The 25,516-nt window shown below is 45.1% G+C and overlaps 2 protein-coding genes across 6 annotated transcripts in view; one reads left to right on the top strand and one right to left on the bottom strand.

Annotated features, from left to right (window-relative positions):
• The first annotated feature begins 8,575 nt into the window (after positions 1–8,575).
• Positions 8,576–12,542, top strand: FAM181A (family with sequence similarity 181 member A). The gene is made up of 2 exons (XM_032112668.1): positions 8,576–9,040; positions 9,358–12,542. The coding sequence occupies exon 2, from the start codon at positions 9,429–9,431 to the stop codon at positions 10,296–10,298; it is 870 nt and encodes a 289-aa protein (XP_031968559.1). The 5' UTR covers positions 8,576–9,040; positions 9,358–9,428; the 3' UTR covers positions 10,299–12,542.
• A 156-nt stretch (positions 12,543–12,698) lies between these two features.
• ASB2 (ankyrin repeat and SOCS box containing 2) overlaps positions 12,699–25,516 on the bottom strand; it is a 32,047-nt gene continuing 19,229 nt past the window's right edge. For 3 of the 5 annotated variants that reach the window (XM_032112662.1, XM_032112667.1, XM_032112663.1), the window contains 4 exons: positions 21,418–21,979; positions 17,563–17,716; positions 16,784–16,821; positions 12,699–15,770 (listed from right to left, as the gene is read on the bottom strand). In XM_032112662.1, coding sequence (XP_031968553.1) covers positions 15,645–15,770; positions 16,784–16,821; positions 17,563–17,716; positions 21,418–21,979 — 880 coding nt within the window. In that variant the 3' untranslated portion in view covers positions 12,699–15,644. Of the gene's footprint in view, positions 16,822–17,562; positions 17,717–21,417; positions 21,980–25,516 lie in introns of all 5 variants that reach the window. The other 2 variants (XM_032112666.1, XM_032112665.1) reach the window with 2 other exon arrangements.

Genomic DNA, 25,516 nt, shown 5'->3' with positions numbered 1-25,516 from the left:
ACCCTTCCTTTTCCCATTTATTTTCATCACAGGCAGGTCTATTGTCTACAGGTCCTTCTCTGACAAGCAAGTGCAGAGCTTGGCTTCAGTCAGGCTGGCAAACTGGCGAGTCTCTTCTAGTTTACTTTGTGTCATCCCTCTGTGCTGAGACAAACAGCAGTCACTAAGCTCAGGACTGCCAAAGCTGTGCCAAACTGTTGTTTGTATCACTCTCTGCTGTCCTTGAGTGTAGCTCCACAATATGCTTTCATGAAGAAAATAATACAAATTCTGGTAAGTATTTAAGTATAAAAGCCTCCTCAGATATAAAAGTCTCATCAGATATACATTGCCAAGGTACAAATCACACTGCAAGTAATAGACATTTAAGCTACTCTCAGAAATAGCTACAAATCTTCTCATTCACCATGAGCTACTGATTATAGAATTTTGTGAGTGAAGCACTACTTAAAAGCACCATCCATCTGGATTCATTTCCCTGGTCCCCCTGGTGGATCAGATGAGGCGCCCCAATATCACTATCTCTCATGTGAAGCTCTGCTCATGCCTGGCAGTTGCATGCACAGATCTAGGTTGTGCAACAGTGACAGACTTTCCTATGTACCAGATTCTTTGAGGGCAGAAAGAAAAAGAGAAAACTAACAAACTTAATATCAGACTTGAAAAAATTAGGTTTTGGACAATGTATTTTTATTGTTATTTGTCATAAACAATTAAACATTATTTTTTTCTTTATTAGCATTCTCTGCAAAAGATAGTGGAAAAGATTGTGTTAAGGCCAATAAACATAATTCTTTTTTTGTTTTGGTGTTTTGTTTTTTTTTTACTTCAGCATATTGGTGTTCCAAGTCCTTTACATTCTGCAGGAGCACATACCAAACCCTGCTGCCTCCCATCAACACCCACTATAGGATGATGTAAACACTGTTATATCCCAGGAAAACAGAGTGCTAATCTGCTCCAAGTACCCAGCTCTTGTATTTTTCATGGAAAACTCATGATGGAACCTAATTTGGTACCTGTAAAAATCCATGTTCATTTAAAATTTGGCTTCAGTGGTAGTAATGAGTCCAGAACACCTAGAGCAAATACTGAGCTCCAGCAGAGACTAATTCTGATCACCAATACTTCGATTAATATTGACTTTGTGATTTGCTCAATTTCTTCACCGCGATATGTTCTGAAGATCCCATTTTCCTCTGACAATCTTCCTGATGCTTTGTGCACAATTGGGCCCGAAGAACTGGACTCAAGCACCTGGACGATGCTGAGCATGCTCAGGCACCACTGAACTGAGGGAGCTCTGAGGCTGCCCAGGATTTTGCTCAGGCGTCTTTGAACCTTTTGCCCGGCAAGGACCTCCTGGACACAGAGGTTCGTTTGTTCGCCCGCGGTGGCTTCTCCTACTCTCCTTAGCAGCAGCACCGTGTGGGGAGAGGAGAGCACCTCCCGACCGCAGACCGCATCGCGGTGTGAAAGGGGAGAAGAAGAGCAAAGGAGATTTGTTTTAAGTAACAATTAACCCCTGATGTTGGCTTTTCTGGCCGGAGCAAAGGCTGCTGCTGCCCGGGCCGAGAGCAGCACTGCGATGGAGGCAGGCAGGGAGGCAGGCAGGGAGGTAGGAAAGGAGGAAGGGAGGGAGGGAAGGAGGGCGCTCGGCAGGAGCTCGGCACAGAGCAGGAGCACCGCGCAAATTTGGGGCCGCGCGGCCGGGCCCAGCCGGGCTCCCGCAGCGCCCCCTCGCGGCACCGCCGCCACACGGCCCCGACTGGGGCTCCCCAGCGCACCCCGGGACAGGGCACACGGGCGGCCCGACCCGGCTGCTCCCGGCAGCAACGGCGCACGGCGGACCTTTTCCACAGGTGATGGCCACTTACCTGTGTAAACACAGCCTAGGAATCAAGCGCATCACGCTGAGAGGCAGAGCTGGCATACCCACTTAGCGTGCACTTCTGGCACTTGTTTGCATTTCCTGGCACTCACCTCCTATGGACCCTTCTAGGGATTCCCACGGTGACCCTCAGTAGCAGCTGCAGCCCTTGTCACCTTTGCACATTCCTTTGAAGCATGAGGTCGATTTTAGAGAAGGACACTTCCAAAACTGGGATGGAGGGATGACATCGAACTTGGTACACGCTGGTTCTACTTCCTTGTGCAACTGCCTGCTGCAAAGGCAGCTGAATTCCCCAAACTATTAATACTGCTAAAGTTACCAATCAAGACAACAGGTAGTGTAGCGAAGATTTAGAGACCTTTAGAGTTTTTTCTAAGTCTTCTGCACGGATAGTTCAGCCCAGCTAGGGCTAGTATCCTAGTATCCCTCCCGTAGGACACTTGGGACTGCAAGAGCTCCCCCGTAGCTTCTGTACTGCAGACCACCAAGAGAGTTTGAAGATCTGGTAAAAGAAGAGGGTCGTAGTTCATCAGCTATTTCTGTCATTACAGATAAGAAAGGAATTTTTATTTTGGTTTGACAATTATGACCCTTGTTATTTCTAACTGTTTATCAACAAAGAGAAACTGAAATAGTAGTTAGTGTTAGCTTTTATTGTCTCTATCAATCCTATGTATGAAATACCTCAAAAAAGTGTGAGTCCAAGGTCAATTTGTGCTGCAAAAACACAGTCTGAGATGGGACTGCTATATCACAGAAACACAGCTTGTTGCAGCCTCAATGGCTCATTGATGGAAGGAGGAGAAAGAGATCAAAGACACTCTTTTTGCTCAGACATCTCCTGGCTCACCCTTTAGAGGGGATGGCAAAGGGGCTTCAAGCAAAGCGCATCCTCTCTGAACTCCCCCTGTGCTGAGCCAATGCCTGCACACATCTGTGGGTGATGCTCGTGCACGAGCCAAACCAAGGCACTTGCTCTGCTCCACACTCCACAGGGTGATCCACCAGTTCTGGTGGGCAGATGCTATGTCTGGAATACAACAAGGGAGGCTGTCAGAAGGAAACGTTAGGGGTAGAACTACACTCTGTGCATTGCTAGATAGATCGCTGCCTGCCTGAAGCCTCATGGTCATCCTGACGTGGGGGTCAGCTCAAGGCAGCACTGCCTGGGGCTGCCAGCACCTTGTCCAAGTTCCGAGGGCTGCTCAAGAGCAAGTGCAGCCCCAGTTGGGCTGTGGGACAGGGTCATGCCCCATGGTAAGGGAATGCATGTGCAGGATGGTCAGGGGTGAGTTTCTGGGCTGAGGAGTCCAGCACTGATTCCAGTGCAGAAACACCCATGTGGAGAAGCCTTGCCCAAGACAGTAGAGCAGGGAACATAGCTGTGAGCCTGGTCAAAATGTGGGCAGGAGTAGCACTACCCTTCTGGTCTGGCATGGCTCTTCTGTACTGTAAGCTCTAGGTCCAGACTCCCTGTCCAGAGCCCATTGTGTATTTCTTATTTTGCAGCTTTTAAGAGTAGGCAGTCACCCTTTCATATGTTCATAATAATGTCTGTATTTTTAAAATTCTTTTTGCAGCACTGTTTCTCATCAACAGATGCACCCTGTAGCATTTGGCATGGAGTTCGTCCTGCTCTTGAAATACTTATTTACTCCAGAATTATGTAAAGAAACCTATATTTGGCCCTGTTGCTTTTTCTCAGTGCATACCTGCCATGTGGGGAGGTAGAATTTAAACCTTCAGAAGGACCAAACCAAGGCCATGCTTTTTTTTAAACATTATCTTATTTACCAGAAAGAGAGGTAGAGAAAGGCAGGAAGGGCTTTGATCACGCCTAATTATGGAGTGTAATATTGGATACATGGATACAATATTGTCATGGGTGCTTTTCCTTCTGCCCAGAAAAACAAAATTCTCCTTAAAGAAACAGCTGTGTCCTGCCTGCAGCCTGCAGAAGAATGGCATTAGTCACGTGCAGTCCAACACGTAGCACAATTGTGAAGTTCTCTCTATGAGACTGACAGGAGCTATTCACATCGGCCCCCTCCACCATCTGCCTGAATGGCAGGCTGTGGGGTAGCAGCAGCCCCCCCGCGCTGTCTCTGCATGGCCTCAGCACTTACTGCCTGCTCAAAGTCTGTCCCCAAGTGCAGAAAATCAGGCACTGAAAGCAAAGAGAGGATGTCACTCAGGTCAAAGCAGACTGTCAAGAGGGGAAAAAAAAAGGAGGGTGGGGAAAGAGTCAAAGCTTCATCTGCTGGAGAGCCAGACTGCTGTTCTCCTGGGAGCAGAGGTGTTAGTTTCAACAAGAAGATGTGGAGGGTGAGAAAAGGGAACAACTGGATAGCACAAGAATGGGGAGAAATCCCATATTCTCTTTCCATGAGCTTAGAGGACTCAGCTCTGGGGCAGGACCAGGCTGTGTGAGGGTCAGTGCCAGGCAGAGACATCCCTGCTGCTGTCTGCAGTGCCTGTGTGCTGGAGTGCCGGAAGGGATGCTAAGGCCTTTGGCTGCACCCCTATGCCCACACTGCCAGACATCCCTTTCAAATGAACTTGCAGGTCCTGGAATGGACAAGCTCCCGTCCCAGGCTGGGGCCAGTGTCTAAGCCTGTTTGGGGTCCTGAGCACCATCAGTACCACACCACCTTTCTCCCTCACCCCTCTCCCCTCCACACACTTTGAAGGTCAGACTAGATGGAGGGAGATTCATTTTTAACCTGTGACCTGATTGCCCTTCTCATTTCCAGACAATATCATTTTTCCTTATGACAGAAATTCCTGCTATCAGTTCCTGAGGTGCATGGCTCAGTTACTGCAATCCTTTCCTCTCCCATTGCATTCACCTTTAAGGTCACCCAGTTCTTGCACTATGATGTTAAATTCATTTTTATGCCATCAGTGCATCATTAACATCTTTCCTCTTCAGTCACTGTCAACATGAAATCTAAAATCAGGATCCCCAAGGAAGAGCTTTAGTGGCCTTCCTCCATCCCAATACTACTCCTCTCTAGGCCAGTACTTCTGGTTTCACCATGAATCATCATCACCTCTCCTCAGGTTCTTGGCTCTCCTTTTCAAGTGTGAAGGCAAAGCAGAGGCTTAGGAGGCAGCAGGTGAGTGACAACAGATCACACAACTGAATTATCTTTGCTTTTAACTGCCCATAGTGGACAGGACAAAGAAAAGGAACAATTCACATGTGGCCTATCTGAGATGTCCCAGCTAACTGTCTAATGTTCAAAACAGTTGGAGCTCCGTTTTTTCTTTGCTTCGAAGTGCACACCCATTAGGCTCAACATGGAGTTACAGGACTGCAACCCAAATGGGGAAAAATAGTATAAAAAATTTATAAAACAATGGAAATTTATTTTTTGCCTTGCCTTGCCTTGCCTTGCCTTGCCTCCCCTCCCCTTCCCTCAGCAAAACCTCTGTGGAATTTCTAAAGAAAATATTTTGATGTCTGTTAAGAAGCAGTATTTTTCAAATAAAAATCTGATAGATTTAGTGGGTTTCTCTTTGTGATTAACAGAGATTGCCTGATTTTGACACTCATGGGGAAGAGATGAGGATAATGGTGCTTGTCATTCAGATGTGTACTTCAGACAAGCAGATACAGCCACCAAGAGCTGATTTCAGTCCAGGCCTTCCCAGAAAGTACTACGTGATTTTCACAGCTCTGATCCTGATAGCGGGGTGAACCGTGCTGTAACATCTGTTGCTCAGGTTAGGATGGACAAAAACCTTCCTTTCAGTGAAGGAAAAGGAGTTTTGAGAAGTCAAAACAGTGACTTCTATATCATCTCTGTGATACTCAGTTGTTCACTGAGCTGCCTTTTGTTTTACCAGCATGATTTAGGTATTCCTGCTATTTGAAATGTTTGTGGCACTTATGGAGGAGGGATCCCTGCCCCAGTTAATGCTGTGCATTTTGGTTAGTGGGTGTGCTCACATGGTCCAGGATAACCTAATGCTGGAATACTTTTGCTGAATGAGCCCCTCAGCCTGGAAATAAACTTCATGAAATTTTAGTGTAGAAATGACTAAAGATCAACATCGCTCACAATTAGTGACACTTTAAAAAAAACTTTGCAGGTATTTTTGTGCAAGAAAATCTTTCCTCACTTCTTAATTTAGTCTCAAAGGAAATACTTCATTTTAGGACAGGCCTGGCTGCAATTTTCAAGTGAATGGATCTATTCTTGTGCTTTACTTAAAAAAAAGAGTTAGAAAACTTTACATACCAAAAATTCCCAAGAAGACAGCTGTCAGGAGGTGACATGTCGGATATGAAGTAGCTCTCCAGCTGGTCCCTGTCTGCATGCTGGGAAGGCATGTGGAGACATTTTTTCAATTGCTGTACTAGTTTGACATGTTCACAGTGGAAAATGATGTATCATTCTTGAGCCTTTGCTTGGTGGACACTTCAAAGTGTATTGGATCCTCGTAGAGGAGTGCCCTATTGTTAATTGTTCCTTTCACATGTACATTGGGATGAACATGGCGAGAGCAGCGAGGAACAAAAGGGCTCCGGTGGCCTCTTAGAGAAAACCCTGTGCAGCTCAACCTGAGTCTGACCTTGAAAGGGTGGGTTGCTCTGGTTTTTAAATCCCTCTTGCTGGTTCATTCCCCTCTGGCACCCCACTGTTACCAGCTGCAGGGGAATGGGATGCCGGAGCAGCGAGTGTAGCAAGGCATGGGGAGCTCCTCCATCCCTGCCATGTGTGTCCAAGGAGCCACATCCTGAACGAGTGTCCTTCTGGCAGAAGATGGGCATGGCTGTAGTGTAGGAACTTGGAAAGGGTTTCTGCAGTGACTGTGTTGAGGTGTGCAGGGCTGTTATCCCCCAGTATGCAGGCAAGTCACATCCACCCTCTTCAATCTAACTGACCCACTAGCCCTCAGTCCCAGAGCACAGCCTAGGGTTCTGGAGCCCCCACGATTGGATGTAGGTCTCATAATACATGGCATGAGTTTCCCCGGCCTCTGAGGACATAGTTCATTAACATCCTGAGATAATCTCTGACTCACAGGCACCTGTCACATGTCTCTCTATCTCTCCCTTTTTCCACCTTGGGAAACCAACTACCTCTAGTGGGAGCCTGCACCATGAAATGTGGTGTCCCAGGCTGGATTTGAAAGCTCAAGCACAGGAGGCAGTTTGTTCCTGCAAAGAGAGACATGACCCCTTGGTGTGCATCTCTTTCAATGAGCTAGACAAAACCTCTCCCTGTAGCCTCAGCTGCACAGAAGTGTCTGTGTGGGCCACAAAGACACCAGGAGGAGAGAGGCACACCTGCAAGTAGCAAATCAGCCACTGTGTTACAGCCCACTGTGGTGCCAACAGCTCTGCAGCACATTCTGTTGCAGGACGTCCTGACCCCAGGCTCTCCCTAGACCTGAAACACCTCAGCCTGGGCACCACCACATGTGGCTCAGGCCAGACTGAGAGAAAAGGTGTGAACAGGGATGAGTGCACCAGTACAGTACTTGAGTGCACCAGTACAGGGATCCTGAAGAATCATCCCTGAGGCCTCTGCCCAGACTTTCATATAATGGCACAATCTGGATCTTGGCTCCCTCTGATGAAAATTGGATAAATAGAAATAAAGTAACAGTCAGTAAAATACTTGTAAAATGTGGCTGTTTTCATCCATCAGTGCTCAGACCTTTGATGCCTCATGTCAGTAAGGTAGATTTTACTTGCAAAATGTCTTGGACTTCAGTCCCTGCTTTCCTCAGCACACATCTGTGTTTGATTCAGAGCTGGCAGCATCTCCTTGATGATGGGTACACAGGTGCTGTGCCCCTATCCAGTCTTCCCATCCCCAGGGTACTGCGGACTGGAGAGCAGGAGCAAGCTTCTTCAGCTGTGGGAGGCAGCGGGTGCTGGCTGGCATACAGGCTGCTGCCAGTTCTGTGTCATCGGTGCACACCAAGGGCAGCTCTTCTCCTCTCCTCTCCTCTCCCTCCAGCTCTAGGTTTTACTGCGCTTTTAAGTAATTGTCACCCCTTAGGGAAAAGCCTTCGAGAAGGCAGAAGGCTTGCATAACTCTGGATCAGTAAAGGAAGCAGCTCAATTAGCATTTCACACGCCTTTTCTTCCCTCTCTTCTTACCTTCCCTGCAGCGGGCATGCTTTCCCCTTAAAGGATTGTCCTGTTTCTGCTCCTTGCCAGCGTTGGCAGGGTGACAGTAGTCGAGTGTGCAAACTTGTGCTATTGTCCCCAGGCCAGGGGGAGTCATGGAGACCCACTAATATGACACAGGAAAATGTTTGCTGATGGCAATTCTATGGGCTTTGTCTAACTCTTTCTCCATCATGACGACTCGATTTAAGTCTCTAACTGTTTGACTACAGATGCAAGAGTACTATCCAACTCCATCCTTTTGTTCGGGTAGTTTGAATGGGTAATTCAGCTTTTGTGTAACTCAATTGAGGGGGCAAACATAAAGACAAGATTCTTGAGCGCTCAAGCTCCCTTTCCATGGATATCTGCACATCTCTTTAGAGATTTGTTCCTTTCCTACCTTTTTCTGACATCATCCTCCCCTTAAAAAAAAAAAAAAAATGCTCTGGTGGGGAACGGTTAGAAGTAGGCTAGTCCAGTCCCCCGTATTATATTGTCCTGTGCCAATGAAGCGTGTTTAGTATCAGTCCCCAGACAGCTTTGGAGAATGCAGAGAAAAGGGTGTCTAAACTTTCCTAACTCATCTTCAGCATTTTTGCTTCAGATTGTGTAATTTTTAAATGAAAGGTTTCCATCGAGGTGAAGGGGATAGGGAGAATGGTAGAAATCATGGGGAAATGATTGTATTTATTAGCTGTCTTTCTGCGGCTGTCCCCATGGAGACAATTTGTGATGGCAAAGAATGCAAGGAGGGGAGGCTGATGCCTGATTGGGATGCTTTGTATTTGGCAAAGTGGCTTCTGATTGGCCTGGGAGAGCCCCGAACTCGCTGGAGTCGATATTCATTCAGCTTGCTCAAGTGCTTGCTAAACTGCATCCAAACACTGGCGGGCCCTGGCTGCCTCCACCGAGGTTGGCGGTGTGTAACCTGCCTAACGAGATTAGCGGGGAAGGGGCTCTCCTCTGCAGCGACGCAGCCGCCAGCACCGGTGAGAAAAGCTGCCGCGCGCCGGGTGAGTGTCCGTGCTTGCTTACAGGGCGGCCACCCCGACTGCTGTCCACCTAAGTGCTCTCTAACAAGATTAGGCGCTGAGCTGCTGGCACTTGTGAGCCGGTCCCCGTGCCGGTGTGTGCTGGGGCAGCAGTGCGGGGCGGTGGGCTGCGGGCACGCGTCCGCTCCGACGGGAGTTTCCCTGCATGGAAGCGAGCTGACGAACGACTTGTTTGCGCGCCTGAGAAGTTTGACATGTCTCCCTACTCTCCCTCCATTTGGTCAGTGCTATTTGAACCAAAGCTTCTTGCTCAAAAATCTGCCCGTCATGTTTCGCAGGTTTGCCAAAGTTTGTCCGAAGAAGGATTATAAACTTTTAATGGGAAACTCTGCACAGTGCATTCAGTGAGATGGCATCAGACAGCGAGGTAAAAACTCTACTGAACTTCGTTAACCTGGCTTCGAGCGACATCAAAGCGGCTCTGGATAAATCAGCTCCTTGTCGCCGGTCAGTTGACCACAGAAAATACTTGCAGAAGCAGCTCAAGCGGTTTTCTCAGAAGTACTCACGAATCCCACGATGTCACCCCAGCAAACCCCCTGAGTGCGGCTGGCGCAGGGGGGCAGAGGACCGGGCCCGCGGCCCCCAGCCCGAGGCACCAGACTCCGGCCCCCACGGTGGGGTTGCCGCCGAAAAGGTGATGCAGACAGCCGAGGCAGAGGAGAACCTCACCGGGGAACGGGTTTTGCAGGAAAAAAAACCCGAGGCTGCCCGACCTGACCAGGTGCCCATGAGGAAGCGCCAGCTCCCCGCCTCCTTCTGGGAAGAGCCACGGCCGGCCCAGAGCCTGACGGGCAGGGCTTTTCCTGCCAGCCCTGAGGGGTTCCAAGCCCCCAGAGACCCTCCTCCCTATGAGGGGAAGAAAAGCAAAAGGAGCCCAGATGCTGCTGGCCAGGAGAGCCCTCCTGACCCTGCGCCACATGCCGGGGAGAAGGACCCTGCCGGGGCCCTCTCAGGCCGGGTGGGTGCTTGGACCTGCTGCCCCTTTCCCTGCCCCGGCCCAGGCGTGTACCAGCCCCCGGGCGCGCTGCCCCCGTCGCCATTCCCGGGGCTGGGGCTGTGGAGGAAGAGTGCGGCCGCGCTGCCGGCGGAGGTGCCGCATTTCTGCAAGGAGGCCGATGGCCCGGGGCAGAAACTCTACAGGCCCATGGTTCTGAAACCCATCCCCACCAAGCCCGCCATCCCCCCACCCATCTTCAATGTTTTCGGCTATCTTTAGCGGGGCGGGTGTCGGAGTCATGCCCAACACGACAGCTCCTGAGGGGGATTTGAAAGGCCCGGTCAGCCTCCGGGCATGAGCTGCTGGCAGCGCGGAGCGGCAGGAGAAGGAGGCCGGCGCTCACACCCGTCTGCCTTGTGGGCGGGCTGGAGGGAATTAGTAACTGCTGGGAAGGTACTTGGGCTGCACTCTCCTCTCAGCACACGGGGGTAAATCGGGAATAAACCTTGCGAAGCCGGTGGCACGGAGCATGAGGCACACCAGGTCTCTCATCGAGGGGCATTGTCTGAGCCGCGGCGAGCGGGGCTGCGGGCCGTTCATAGCCGCACTTGTAACACCTAGGAGACCTTCTCCACGTGGGAACATCTTTCTGGGGCTGCCTTGAGGCAGCAGCAGTGAAATGGAATGAATGAAATGCATTCAAAGGGGTTTTGTACTTAAAAGTAATTCCAGAGAAGTCAAGATATTCAGGTCATTTCGTTTTGCATGCAAGAGACTGGAAGGATGGTATTTGAGATAGAAACCACTTGTGATTGATTTAAGCTCTTGTTGTATGTAAATACTGAGAGAATTAAAAGAAAAAAATAAGGAAAGAAAGGAGGTAATTTTATTTTGGTGATTCTGCAAATGCAGTCTGTTTAGTGTTTCCCCACTGGGTAGGCACAGGTTTGATTTGCAACTGGTGGGGAGATATGAGGGCTGAAATCTCTGCCTATTCAGACTGATATAAATCAGAAGTAATTCTTCTGGGGCTAGGATATTAGCTAGTGCTAAGCCGGTGCAAATGGAAGTGGGATGAATTTTCACATCAGGAATTGCTCTGCATCAACAGAATAAATGAGGAATTGTATTAGTTTAATACAAAACCATTAGGTGCGATGGAAGAAAAAAGTAAAGAATAGACTGCCTTGATTTCTGGCTGAGAGACATCTTTTATTTTGGCTGATTTTAAGATGTTATCACAAGACCTGTCTGTGATTGTTTTGCCTAGTATTTTCCTATTTTTTTTAACAAATTGTCATTGGAGAATTTAATAGGAAGTGTTTTTAAGTTAGGTTTCTCTTAAACCCATGGAGAAAGTGGTATTAAGACACAGAACATGGAATGTGAGAGGTTTAATATTGCAGGTGTATGTATCCATTTGGTTATACTGGAGTAAATCACTGAAGTCAAGAGAAGTATATTTTGGGAGGAAAAAGGGCCAGAGAATGGACACCTGTGATCTCCCAGGGCCTGAACCTGCTGTTGCTGAAGCTAATGGGGACTTCTCCCAGCATTCAATAAAAAGTGGCCTTGATTGATTTGGTCTCTGACTAGCATAGCTCTCTATGACTCCTGATACTTCTTCAAGGCAAAAACAGAAAACACTTCATTTGAGTGCATTGCAGTCATTAAAAAGGTTATAATCTGAAGCAATTGTAGAGTATCATTTTGTATCTTCTAATGGCCTTGGTATTATATAACCAGGTTGCACCTTTTATTAGGATATGAACTGCCACTGGGATTAGATCATTTGGTTAGAGTCTGGTGCTGATAATGCCAAGGTTGTGGATTTGATCCCTGTACAGGATTCACTTAAGACTTGGACTTGATGATCCTTGTGGGTGCCTTCCAACTTCGAATATTCTGTGATTCTACTCCCAGGCTACAAGTGGTTTGCTCTTTCCCCAAACCTCACACATCCCACCAGTGTTCACTTTTATGGAAATAATGTCTGTAAGGTGTTAGGAGTGCAAGTCAGAAGTAGAAGTGCAGATGGCTTTCATTGCTTTCACCCTGCTATATGCACTTAATGTATGTATCAAGCCAGTACAGACTATACCTATAGGACAGAGAGCAGGAAATATCTTTGGTAGCACATACCTGCAACTACGTGCAAGGTGTGAGGTGCTAAAGAGCTAATCTAGGGGTTAAAGATGTCAGCTTAGCTCTTGATCCAGAAATGAAGATAGGAACATACTTAGACGCCTTTCCCTTTTTTTGGAAAAAATCCATGAGGAAACTCTGTCCCTCTCCAAAAGAAGAATAACAGAAACCAGAGCCATTGAAGTTAAAGGTAGGAGAACAAGGGCTTTTAATTTACAGACCTGTAGGCAAGGAAGTTTTTTTACATGGAAATGGGGGACTTTTCTCACATCAGTAGCTCTGTGTCACTGCTGTAATCCAGATGCAGCCAGATGCTGAACTCTGTCTCAGTACTATCAACGCAGAGTGGCCTCCCTGGTATTGGTCTGGATTTCCATCTGGGTGGCTAGACCACGTCTTGGAATGAATTAGTGGTATTGCAGTGGTTGCTGTGCTCAAGTGTTCCTCCTTGATTTCAGAAGGAAATTTTCAAAGTGCTGTGGATCACACCAGAGTAAGTATTTCTATAAAAATTAAAATACTTGGCAAAGTGGATAGCCTCTGTATAAATTTTATTTCTGAAGAAGTCCAGAGAAAGAAGAGAATTAAAACCAAGTTTCTATCTTTTGAATATTAAATTCCTAGTTTTCTTTTTTTCCTTCTTTTAAAGTCTTTCTTATTTGAATGTATATTGCTGCACATTTTCCATGTAGTAGAATAGTGTGTTTTAAAGTTATGATGAAGGATTGAAACAGACCATTCTGAATGACCTGACTCAAATATTTATGCTCCTACACTCAGATGTAAAGTAATGTTACTTTTTCAAAATCCTTTGTGACGTGGAAGCTCCCCCTCCCCAGCCTTAGGCAGGCAGTGGCCCTTGCTGGGGCTTTGAACTGGAGCAGCAGTGAAGTAAAACACAAACGAACAGAAGACAATTGTTAAGTATATTCAAAATCCCTGAATGGGGATGTGTGAGACTTTCCAAAAGGTTTGCAAATAATAGCAACTCTGTCTCCTCTCTAGCAATACTCACTATTCTCTCATCCCTGAGATTAACATCAGAATTATTAATTGTTCAAGCTTGGTTTGATTCAGAATTTTCCTGGATATTTTTGTGTTTGGCTGGTCAATGTTTGATGTTGCTATTCAGGACAGCTGATAGTCCTTCAGAATCTACTTGTTTATTCATACTTTGTTTGAAAGATGGAAACATAACATTTGAGAGCTGCTATTTACTAGAACAATGCAGATTTAAACTTTTAAAAACACAATAGCTTTTATAAATAATGGGAAGGGAGAGGTAAATGAAAAAACTTTCATACAAAATGAAATAAAAAAATCAAAAAAGTGCACATGAACATCAAGTGAATTGCACATGTTGCAGTAAAAAAAGTACAGTAACCTGGTCATGAAATATTCCTAGAACATTTCACATAAAGTCATCGTCTCTGAAGGAGTCTATCTATCACACTCAGCAAAAGAAGCCATTTCACCTTGCGCTAGAATTACTGATCTGCTTACAAAGCCTGCCTTGCCTGGGTTTTGGAGTATTTTTCTTTTCACAGTAACTTCTAGATAGATGCATTAAAGGCACATTGAATTGGTGCAGATTCAGTATTGTGCACAAAATAGTATGTCAGTGACAGGAGTGGACAGGTAGTGGGCTCCATTTCAGTGTAAATAAAAGTAAACTGTGTGAAGGTTGGCTTTAAAGATCAAGCAGAAAGGACTTAATAACATTGTAATTACCAGATTCCCCCTTTAACAGGTACACTCTTCTCAGCTCAGTTTCTGTGCACAACATGCACTTATCCTTCCCACAGCTGTGTTATGTTCCCATCAGATCAGTGCTCTCTGGCTCAGTGACTCCTGCTCAGGACAGATGGTTGACAGCAATCAGGACATGGGTCTCCCAATAGAAATGAAGCTCTCTTGGTTGAAAGGAGAAATGGGCTTTCCATATTTGTCCCATTCAAACCCAGTTTCAGCTTCTCCAAGGACATAAGAAGAAATTGCTACTTGCCAGACTTTTGTGGACACAAGAATGTTGTCTCAGGGGAAATTCCAAGTTTGGGATAGCTTATGAAATCCCACTTCTGGAATTATATGCGTACTTGGTGATCATGAATCCTTCTACCTGCCAGGGCTGCCACTGCACACCAAACAAACACTGAAGTGGTCTCCACCAAGCTCTGTCCATCACCCTCTACAACTCTGCTTTGTTACACTTATTTGATTTCAAGGACTTCTGACTTACATCAATGTAAGACCCAGAGCTTCGTTGTTCAGCCCCAGAAAGTGAGAGATGCATGAACTCCATGGTGATTTTCAATCTCTCCAGGTGCTGCTTACCAATACAGGGCCTTCACTGGCAGAGCTGATATAGCGATTTCTTGCTCCCCATCCTTTTCTCTCCATCCAGTGTTCTTCTAACCTGAACCAATTCCCTGTTCACACTGCAGGAGACAAGGGAGTAGATCTTAAACTGGCAGTAAAGGAAGTTACCGGATGACTTCAACAGTGGAGGAATCTCACCTGACTTTCCAAAGCTTTACAAGAAGATCAGTGTTCAGTGTGAACTGAAACTGTGGTTTTTCAATTTTTGCATTTATAAAGGGGACAGTAGTGGACAGAGTAAGCAATCCTGTAACCAATCCTTTTTCTGCTCCCATCCTGTCCCACAAGTGATGAACACATTTCACACAAAGTCATCACAGTCTGTGTGCCCAGACAGATTGTATTACTTGTATTTGTGCAACACACTTTAGTCCTGTGTTAAGGTATAAAACTCCACACAAATAAAACTCAGTGCAATGTATTTTCCCTACTTACATTTCTATCATATTCCATGGATGGTATGCAGACCAACAAACAAAACCAGATTTGTAAGGTCTTTGGTGGGGACTCCAAGCAGACCATGGTGCACAGCTCCTCTGTCACCTAAGGCAAGGAGATACTTCTAGCATAAGATCTGCAAAGATGTAGTTCCAAGTTTAGTTTCTTCCATACTTTCTTAGGTGCCTAGTGAGGAACAAAGCACTCATCAAAGCAGTTCAGCAAGTCACACCTGTCAAGTGAGCTGTAGTCACTGCCAATAACTGTTCATGGGTTCCTTGGCCTCCCCAGCTGTGAGGGAATGTGACTTGTTAAAAACTTCAATAAAAGAATTTCACGGACTATTATAGTGGTTCAGCAGATAGATGGTGACTTGTTAAGCTGCCATAAATCAGTTGTGGATCTGAGCTGTAAATAGGTGACCTAATTTTCAAAGAAACAGAGATAATAACTTTCATCACTGTCAAAGGAAGCTAACAGATACTTCAAACTTCCAGAGTCAGAATATTCAGGGCTAAATTCTGAGATTTATATTCTGCCTCAGTAATATCTGATACTGAATATGATCCCCCTGGTTGAAGTGGAACGACACCTGGTGCAAGCAACTTGGCATTGTTAGGCGCATGAGCAAGGATTTGGAAACCTAAGTCTGGGTATTCATTTTCATAAATTTTGAAGTTTGACTTCCATAATTTTGAAATAATTTCTCTTACTTTCAATCATGGTATTGTTATAGCCACAGAGGTCCAAGGAGGTCGGAGAGGCTGGGTCTTGTAGCAATAAGATCTTCTGGGGGAGGAAGAGAATAAGTTGGTTCAGCAGTGTTGCCTCTCCACATCACTCTCCGTTCCTGCTCCTCTAGGGCTTTGTTCTGTTCTGACACCAGCTTCATGAAAGCATAAACCTACTGTTTACAGTGCAGCTACTTCTAATTTACACAGAAAAAAAAAAGAGCTCAGGGTTGCTTTCAAATCCCCAGTCTAGGAAATTCTCTCAAGCAGAATTTCACTTGCTTCCTATTGCAAATATAATACAGAATGAACTGCATTCACTATGTGCAAATAATTCTTCCATCCTCCTTAAATAAACCTTTTCTTGACTTTTAAAGGATTCAGCATTTCTGGACTTAATCTATTAAAGAGTTCTGAGATTTGCATATTCAGAAATCAAGTACTCAATAAGAAAGGTACAAAAAAAGAAGTAAAAATGTTAGCAAGGTGATGTCAAAATATCAGGGAATTAGCAACCAAAACACTTAGAAGAAATCCTAACAATAGAACAGAAACTACAATAAAAATCTCAGTCAGTGAAGGTAATGTGACTGTTTTCCCAAGTATGTTAATTCTTGACAAGTTCTGAATTGTGACCACAGCAAAGATGCTAAGCTTCAGGATGTTCCTCACTGATACTTGCTTCAGCATTACTCATTTGTCAGTGTTGGCTTTCATTTCTTCCTCTTTGCAGACTAAGGTCTGAGGTGAATCGTATGTCTTTTCTCCTGAAAAACCTAACAACAGTCTCCTATGTTAGCTGTCTGCTCCATTTTCTTCTCACTCATGCTTCAAAGGCACATTTCTCTTAGATTAGTCACGGGAGGGTGCTTGACCAAGCCAGCAGCAATTCCTCCCTGGTGTGCACCTGTGCCACGGTGGTGATGCCCGGTGCCACGCTGGGAAGCTGCTGCATAGCCAGTGTGCTTGGGGTCACTGTGAGTAATCGTGCTGTAAGTACCGGATCAGTCTGTCTGGCAGAGGCAGGGTGTCAAGGAGTTTAATGCGGTTTCTTCCAACCAGGCTCCGTACCTTGATGCGGCAAAGATGGGAAAGAGGTCGTGGAGTTTCTGAAAGACAGGAGGGTCAGAAACATGAGCAGAAGAGGTTTTAACCTGAGGGACTTGAGCTCAGCTTAAGCAGGACAGTGTCAGGAAAATGGGAAAAGGAAGAATGAAGAAAGGGTTTTTTTTTCTGTAATGAAGGGATAATGTGTCTGGGATTGGTGGCAGATTCATCTATTCTGAGGCATGACATGGGGAAGGAAGTGGGGCTGGAAGATGGGGTGCTGTACCCCATATCAGCCATAGCAATGGGCTTTCTGGGAGGATTTAAACAAGCCACTTCAAAGTATTCAGCCTTCCCACTGGAAATAACTGCAATAGGTACCAAATATAGCTTGGTGGCAGAACACTGATTCTGATAATATCTATGAAAGACTTTTTCCTGAGGGAAAGGATATTAGGAGAGTGCAATATTAATAAAGGCTTTAAAGGCAACTGGTGCCTGCTAGGCTGCTGTGGAGATGGCTGGGCTTCCTACCTGTCCTGATCTGACTGCACCCCTGGTACATCCAAATGGGCCTTTCTGCACTGCAGTGCTCATTCCCAGTGGGTCAGATCTATGGCTGGTGTGCATTTCACACCACAGAGCCAGTGACACCCCAGAAATTTCTGACCCTCATACCTGGTCAGTCACAGCAGGGAAATCCTTTCAAGTTTATGGGATGAATACTAAGAGGAGATGGTGACTGAGGTTTTGAATCCAACAGTGGAACTATTTGTGCCAGATTCTCTTGTGGGAGACCATACCTGCTTTTTCTTTAATGACAGCCCAGTCCTCATAGCTGTCAATGTGCTCCTTGAGCCGGGAACAGAGCTGCACGTTACCCACATAATCCAGAAGAACGTCGATGATCGGCCCAGCCCAGCGACTTATCTCTGGAGTAGACACCATTTCACAAAACTTCAAGGAAAAACAGATTGACAACCATCAGTGGGACATAAATGCTGTTGTGGAAACAGCAACAATTGCAATAGCCCTGACAGCTATGATGGTACCTCCCTTCTACCAGCTGTGAGGGCAATCACCAGTTTCCCTTCAGAAAACTTCAACTAAAGCCTGTTCTTTTCCAGCTGAGGTAGAACCCCCTCTTTGCAATTACAGGATGTCAAATCCCTGGTGAAGGCCTAGCTCTGGAACATGGAATAATGTTGAATTGTCTACAAGTCCAAAGATCCTACTTCCACAGAAATGCAGTGGCAGAGGAACTTTGCCCCAAGCCAGTCAGGGGCTGCTGAAAGGTCCATGCAGTCTAGGGCCCTGTGACCTAGCATGCTGAGTCCTTTCCCTTCCTCGGAGGGACTCTGTGGGGCAAAAAGGAATCTTAGGGAAAGAGGGAGGTTCAGAAGGGCACAGCACCTCCTGCTTCTTGTGAACCTGCTAGTATCTGCAGCTTTGGGGGACCAAACACCTTACTAGAAACAAGCCTGGAGAAATCTCTGCACAGATGAATCCCAGGCCATTTTACTCACTCATGTGAGAACTATCCTGGGCCTTATAGAGGGGCACGTTCCTTCCTCAGTCCTGGATTGTGCAAGTTTTCTATTGTCCCCAGTGCAAGCTGCAGAGTACCCAGATCCATTGCATGAAGGGTTGCTTGGAGATACTGAAGAACAGACTTAAGGACCTGACTTTGTGCAGTCTCATTTAAAAAAAATCTGCTCACTTTAATCTAAATATATATATAATACCAGTCAGTTTCATCTGTCTCTCTTAGAGTTCTGTATATGAGGAAGATATCTGTGGATGTAATCTGCATGTAAGCAGTCAGGAAGTTTAACAGGAATTAAATCATGCTCTCTGGATAAGAACTCAGGCCCATGGCTGAACCGTATTGAATGATGGTGGCTGGAGCACCATCCATCAACTTAGTCACTCACACTGTCTGCAAGCACCCTCCAAGTCCACACCAAGCATGAAAGGAAATGCACCAGCTTAAAGCTCTCTCAGTTTAAGCTCCTGTAACTAGATCAAATTTGATTATACATGCAGGAGTCCTTACTCAAAATCATTCAACTCTTGTGTGGATACTCTTATTCAGAAGAAAAATTATATTAGTTCACTTAGTAAATAATAGAGCTGTAGAAAATAAGGTTATTTTGTTCAAGGTGAGAGCATTCACAGAGGTGTTTACGACTCTTCTGACTCTTATTTTTCACTGAACATCACCATGTAATGTTTCCCAGCACAACTAGAGACAGTAATGTCAGAAGGATCACACTGGACAACCTACAGTTTCCTACCTGGGCTGCTTATAGGAAGTTCAGTTTTGTCTATCTGGCTGTCACTCTCCAGTGCATGTGTCACTGCCCTGCAGTTACCCGTGGGATGCACAGACTGGGCATCTGCACTACCACCTCCTTGCAGTAACTGCTTTATTAGAGTTGAAATGAAGACACGTGTAGGGCAATAAAACACTGGATCTTACTTGCTCTCTTTTTGTCTCCACCAGAGCCCTTGCCTGCCTTTTTCTCTCTTCCTTGTTCACAAGCTCAGCTTACAAAAACAACTTCTGGAATAAACACGTTTCAAAACACATTGCAGGGAAATAAGCACAGCAAAATGAAAATAATGCAAAACTGCAACAACAGGCAGTGGGGATTGACTCAGGGACAAGGTGGCTCTGAGCCTGCATTCTCGGCAGAAACCCGAATGCCCTCTCGTGGCAGCATGGTACTGCTGTCCCCACCTTCCCGGGATCAACAGCAGTTCTGGAAATGTTGAAGGAGTCAGCAACCATTTTTCTGTGTTCACTTTCTCCAGGACACCTTAATTTAGTAGCATCAGTGATGATTTATATTTGTGCATTTTCCAAATCCAGTTACAGTAGTTCGTAGTCTTTATAAAGACTTTGTTCAGATTTACTATCCTTACGTAATCTTACACAAGAAAATAGAAAGTGAACATCCTTTGTGTGGAGAAGGCTGTAGTTTCATAACATCCTCTGTATTTCAGAATATAAACCATATCATAAATACATATCATGAAGCTACCACACAAGTCTCACTTTTATTAGCCAAAACCGTAGCAGTAAAAGCAAATTAAAAACAATATTAGAGGGAAGAGATTACTTTTTTTTCTGTGTGCATCTGTCCTCATTGCTTTCTCTCTGGGCACAGATAAAATTTGACACAGCTTTTGCTATCTCTACCTCATGTGATGTGACCATTGAGGCAGTGACCCTTTGCGAGTGACCTAATGTTTTCTTAGGCAATAGTTTCAGGTGAGATCCAGAAGGAACTGGTTTTGAGTGGCTAGGATACTGTAGAGGGCTACAGACAAACCCTCTCTACTTGTCTTGAAATTCCATCTCTCTGTTCACTCGATGTGCTACCATATCACAGATTAAGAACTAGAGATGATATATTTTATAAACTTTTCTTTGACAAAAAATATGGTATCCTGGAGGAATTTTGTTGTGACAAAGACTCTTGAGGGTAAAGCCCTCTTTAGGATAAGAGATTATTGTGATGGACTCTTAAAATTCTCTCTATAAGATTTTCTTTTTGGTTTTTTCCCCCAGATATGTTACTGGAGAGTAAAGTCTTTTGGAAGACAGGACTGATAAAAAAAGGTCAAGATTTCCTAGGATCTTTTAATGTTTTCCTTTATTCTTTCCACCACCAAAGAACATATATTGGTAACCACACCTTTGGGATTCTTCTGAATCCCTCAAAGCTACATTTAACTAGATAGAAGCTGATTTATTTCTTCCCTGATTCTTTGCAAGATAGAAAGACTGCCGTGCTGAGATTTCGTTTTTGTGTAGCTTGTTGAAAGGCAGCAGATTTTGAGTGGAGCATTAGGTTTTGAGATACATTGGAAGGAGAGAACATACAGAAATCAGAAAAAAAGTGTAATTCGAGATTCTGCAAAGTCCTTTAAGGGAGTCAGAGTCCAATTCCAGCCCAATGGAAGCTTAGCCCAGCTGCATTTTAGAAAGGACTGCAAAGATACATGTATAAAAAGCAGGTATCTAAAGACTGTAAGTGGCTTTGAAAATATGAAATCATGGGCCTAAATCTCCTGATCTCTTGTGAAAACTTCAAATATAATTCAGTCCTATAGCTAATGTAATAATTTATGCTCTCTTTCCGTGACTGCTTATCCAGTAGACTCAGAAATTGCAGTTGTTTACATTCACTAGTTTACCCTCATAGAGTGAAGCACTAGACTGTTTTAATGTAACCAGTGGCTAACATTCTGTATCAGACAAACCAAATCCTAGAGGGCAAGTTACAAAAAGAAGGTTTCTACCACCCGTATGCTATCATCCATATGTTTGTCAGGAAAATATGCCTCACTCCTGGCGCCTCAGGTCCAGAGGAAAAGAGCATTGTAGAACTCTCAGTAAGTCTACCAGGATGGCTACAATTCACTGTACATTCAAGCTATGGCCACAGTGGCTGTTGCCTACGTTCCTGCTATCATTGGACGCAAACTTGGAATGTTTGCAGACTCATACTGAGCCTTTTTTCTGTAAATAAAGTAGGGAGAGTGGCATTTTCTCTCACAAAAAAAGGTGGAAGAAAAAGTACACTTGTCAAAATCCACTGGTAGGAGATGTCCTCAGAAGTCCTGTAGGTAGATTAGGCAGTGCTTACCTGTACTACAGTTGGCTCCCTGGTCAGCTGAGGATCATTAAGTCTTTCCCGCCTGCAATTTAATGCTGGGTGTGGGCCATTTCCGTACTGACACTCAAAGCAGGAACCTGCATCACAGCCCAGATCCAGAAGATACTTCAGCACGGAAAGGTACTTCATTGAAAACATGATGGTAGCTGGAAATGTGGTGGGATAACTTGATATATAGGCATCAATGTTTGCTCCATGGTCAAGAAGCAGTTTCATGGTCTTCAGGCAGCCATGGCGGATGGAGATGAGTAATGGGTTAATGAGGTCAACATTGGGGTTGGCTCCAGCTTGCAGCAGCAGCTCTGTGGCGTAGATATTGTTGTTAAAAACAGCAAAATAGAGCGGGGTGGTGCGTCTGTCCTCATAAAGGCAGGACCGTTCATCAGAGAGGGCAGTGTTGACCTCGTAGCCAGCATCTATCAGCTCTTCCAAGATGTCGTCATTGTTACGTTCGGCTGCTAAGTGCAGGGGGCTGATGCCACTACGCTTGACACGGGTGCGGCTGGTCACAGGGATCAGCATGGAGACAATCCTGCCAGGAGAAGACTCAGTGAGCAGCAGTGAGCTCTAGGGGATCTACAACCCTACAGCAAATCATAGCTTTATGATTGTACTTGTGAGGCAGAGCCCGCTAACTCAGGCACAGGAACAACTCAGAGAAAACAGAGCACAAACCTCAAACCTGTCAGCAACTCCCTGTGCAACTACCTAGCCAAAAATGTGAGTTGTGTGACCTTCCCCTTTCACGGAGGAACACATTTTTTTAAGATTATCACTCAGTTTCTATGATGTAATGGCAGCTACAGGGGCAGTTACAGTGGAAGAGACAACATGCTGGCACTCACCCACCCTGTTGTAACTTCTCTTAGGTTCCACAGCCCAAATGGCAGACAACCAGCCAGGAACTACCAGATTTTCTGCACCTTCATCATCATGCTGTGGGTAGGACTGAAGGAAAAGGCTCACCACCTCCAGCCTGGGGTGCCAGCAGAGAGAATGTATCTCCCCACCTTCACAGGCTTTGCTTTACTGCTCAGCAGAGAAGGGTGCCAACACAAAGGCTGGCAGGTCCTGTGGGTCACAGCCACAGTAATAGGCTTGACACCAGATGGGGGTGAAACCCCATCTCTACAGGACTGAGCTAGGATAAACTACAGGTTTGGTTCCCAGGCCTTCCCTATTAGATTTTACAATTCAGTTATTACCCTGCATTGATCCCTGTCCTGAAGGCCTTCACTGTGTGGCGTTTGGCTGTGGCAAATCCATGGAGCTACCAGCATCCATCCCAGATCATGGGGAGCCAAAAAGACAATTAGTAAAAGGGAGAAAAAGAAGTGAAAATATTTTCCAGGCTGGTTTCCATGTTTCAGCAGAGGGAGAAAAATATACAGGCAAGTCCTAAACCCCAGTAAATGAGGGATTGCTATTGGAAAGTGTGGTGTGGCCTTAAACACAACAACGTAAATCAAGCTGCTCTAATTTGTAATATGAGTTTCAAATATATGATGCACAGGAGCCCTGCAGTCGCAAATCCATAGTCATTTTTATGTCTGCATAGGTCTCTTTGGAGCTGCATGGCCAATCCCATAGGTTAAACCTTGATTTCCTGCTCATAAAGTTGGGTGATTTAGCCAAGGCCCTAGGTCGATGCTGTAGATATAGACAAATCACCTTAAGCTACTTTCAGAAAGAGCCTAGAGACCATCCAACCTGAATTTGCCTGCTGTCTCAAGAGTTGCCTACACTCCCTGTGTAATGTCTGTGGAGAGAGAGATATCTTAAATAGGAACTTGTGTGAGCCGGGAAGCCAAGCACACCCTCTCCTCTTCTTTCCCTCCCATGCAGACTACTCTACCTAGCAGTCAACAGCTCTGGTGACACACAAACATGCAAAGCTCAGTTTCCTACCATGTAGTGTGTCTCCTTTAAAATGCTGCATATCTTCAGCTTGACTGCAATGACTGGTCCCAACACTGGGCCCTCAGACATATATTTACATAATGAACTAAGCCAGTAAAATGTTTGTCTGTGATGATCTTGTGATCTTGTGAAAGACTGAGCCTCCAACACTCCCAGGAGCTGAAATAAGGGTTGAAGATGCACAGCACTTTACAGGATTATGTTCCTATTTACATGATGGACTATTGATGTCTCCAAGTTACTTCTACATCTCATTTTTAAACAAAAAGGCTTTTTAAATTATGTAAATATGTTGGGAAATTAAGCACTTTTTTTTTCTCCAAGCAGTTGCACTAATTTTCCAGCACTGTGACACTTGCCAGGGAGCAGGAGGTTTGGGTGCTGGTGAGCTGGCAACTTCCCACCCTCAGCAAATGTTCTGTAAGTGCCTAATAACAAAAAGGGCACAGAGCACTGTGAGGACGCTACGCCAAGTACCAGCATTAGTCATCCCATGATCAAATGTTTTGAAGATTTAAGGGTCTGTTTTGTTCTTTCCTTCCAGCATATGTGCTTCAGCCAGCTTTTCACATCTGAGTTAAAGAGGCACAGCATCATTTCTGTCTGCAAGGGGAACCTGAACCTCACTGCAGGGGTGCTGCACTGAGGCTCTGCATTCAAATGCTGCAGTGTCCTAGAACTCAGTACAGTCCCTGTACCCCACATTTATTTTTGTATGACAAGCAGGAAGCATCAAGTTTTTATCAGTTTAATCAAGTGTAACTTGAACCTGTGTCTCTTTCTCACCCTCCAAACTGGGTCAGTTCAGTAATATGGTGCCTTTGGAGCCTTTCCTGTTTCTCTAGAGGTAGAATGCTACTCAAGTGAAGGCAGCCAAGGCCAGACAAGTCAGACCACGTCCCATGATGAGCTTCATGTACAGTTTTTAAATAGTGCCAAGATTCCCCTTATCCCTGACACCTGCTTCTGTGTTTTCTATTTGTTAGAGGTTATATGGAGGAGGCAAAGCATCCTTAGTGTGAGCATGCCAAGAGTTTACTGACTTGTATTTACTTAATAAATCTGCCCATGCTTCACAAAGTCTTCCCTTTTCAGCATCTCAGTTCTAAGGGAGAAAGAGTTAAGTGACTGCTTGCGATTGTACTACAGCTTATGAGATGACCCTTATGAATTTCAGGTCAGTATTGACAAGGTGTCATTTAAAACAAACGAACACCAAGCAACAAGAGTTGACAGTTGAGCCCTGGGACCTCATTCTTGGCTTTTTGATGGTAGGGAGCCTTCGTGCTCTGGCAAATAGTAGAAGTGTGGAATTCCTGCAGAGTTACGTACTAAATCTGCAGGAATACAGAGGTCACCGTGCAGGGTGTTATTTTACTGAATACCAAAGGAATTAAGAATGATCAGCCAAATGGCCTAAAGTTTTGTCATTTAGATAAATATTTATAAGAGAATATATTTTTCTTTTGTCTTTCTTTTCTACTTAGTTTGCAGCAGTTGTGCACAAAATTTGTGCTCAGTCTTTTACAAGTGAAGGAATGCAGAGTTTGAACTAAATTCTGCTCTCATTTGTGCTGCTGGCTGTTGGGAATAATAGATATGAGCCCTGAATCAGGCCCTTGCTTTCATAACCCAGGAGTGAACTCAGGTTGTGGAGTTTCCATGTAAATTTCTTTTCAGAGCGGAGTGTGGGACTACTGAGGGGAGGGAAAGATTCAGAGAGCTAGCCCGTACTCTATATACAAATTGGATTCAGATCAACTTACTGTAATTTCAGATGAACTTTTTAGAAAGTGAACGACTGGAGGTGAGTTCTGTTTCTTGCACAAGAAAATGACTTTATAACTCAAACCCTGGAGAAAATTTTGAGTCATGCTTATGTTAGTCAGTGCAAGGTATTAATGTACGTGATATAAGTGTATAAAGCTGTTACATAAGTTGACACTGAGCTGCCCTCTAGAATACACAGCTTGCACAAGGAATCAGGCCTACTCCAACTACAGAAAATTATATATCCTCAGGTCTATTCAAAGTGATTTGAGAAGCTTAATTGGCATTCCCAAGCACATGTAAATGCTAGAATGAAAAACATTATGGGAAGGTGTAGTGATGTTAAAAACTTATTCCTCAGAAATATGTAGGAATCCAC

The sequence above is a fragment of the Corvus moneduloides genome, chromosome 6 (assembly GCF_009650955.1).
Source record: "Corvus moneduloides isolate bCorMon1 chromosome 6, bCorMon1.pri, whole genome shotgun sequence".
Lineage (NCBI taxonomy): Eukaryota > Metazoa > Chordata > Aves > Passeriformes > Corvidae > Corvus > Corvus moneduloides.
This window is presented reverse-complemented; position numbering and strand designations above follow the sequence as displayed.

Coding starts and splice junctions, on each gene's coding strand:
- FAM181A (XM_032112668.1), top strand. CDS start 9,429: ATGGCATCAGACAGCGAGGTAAAAACTCTACTGAACTTCGTTAACCTG.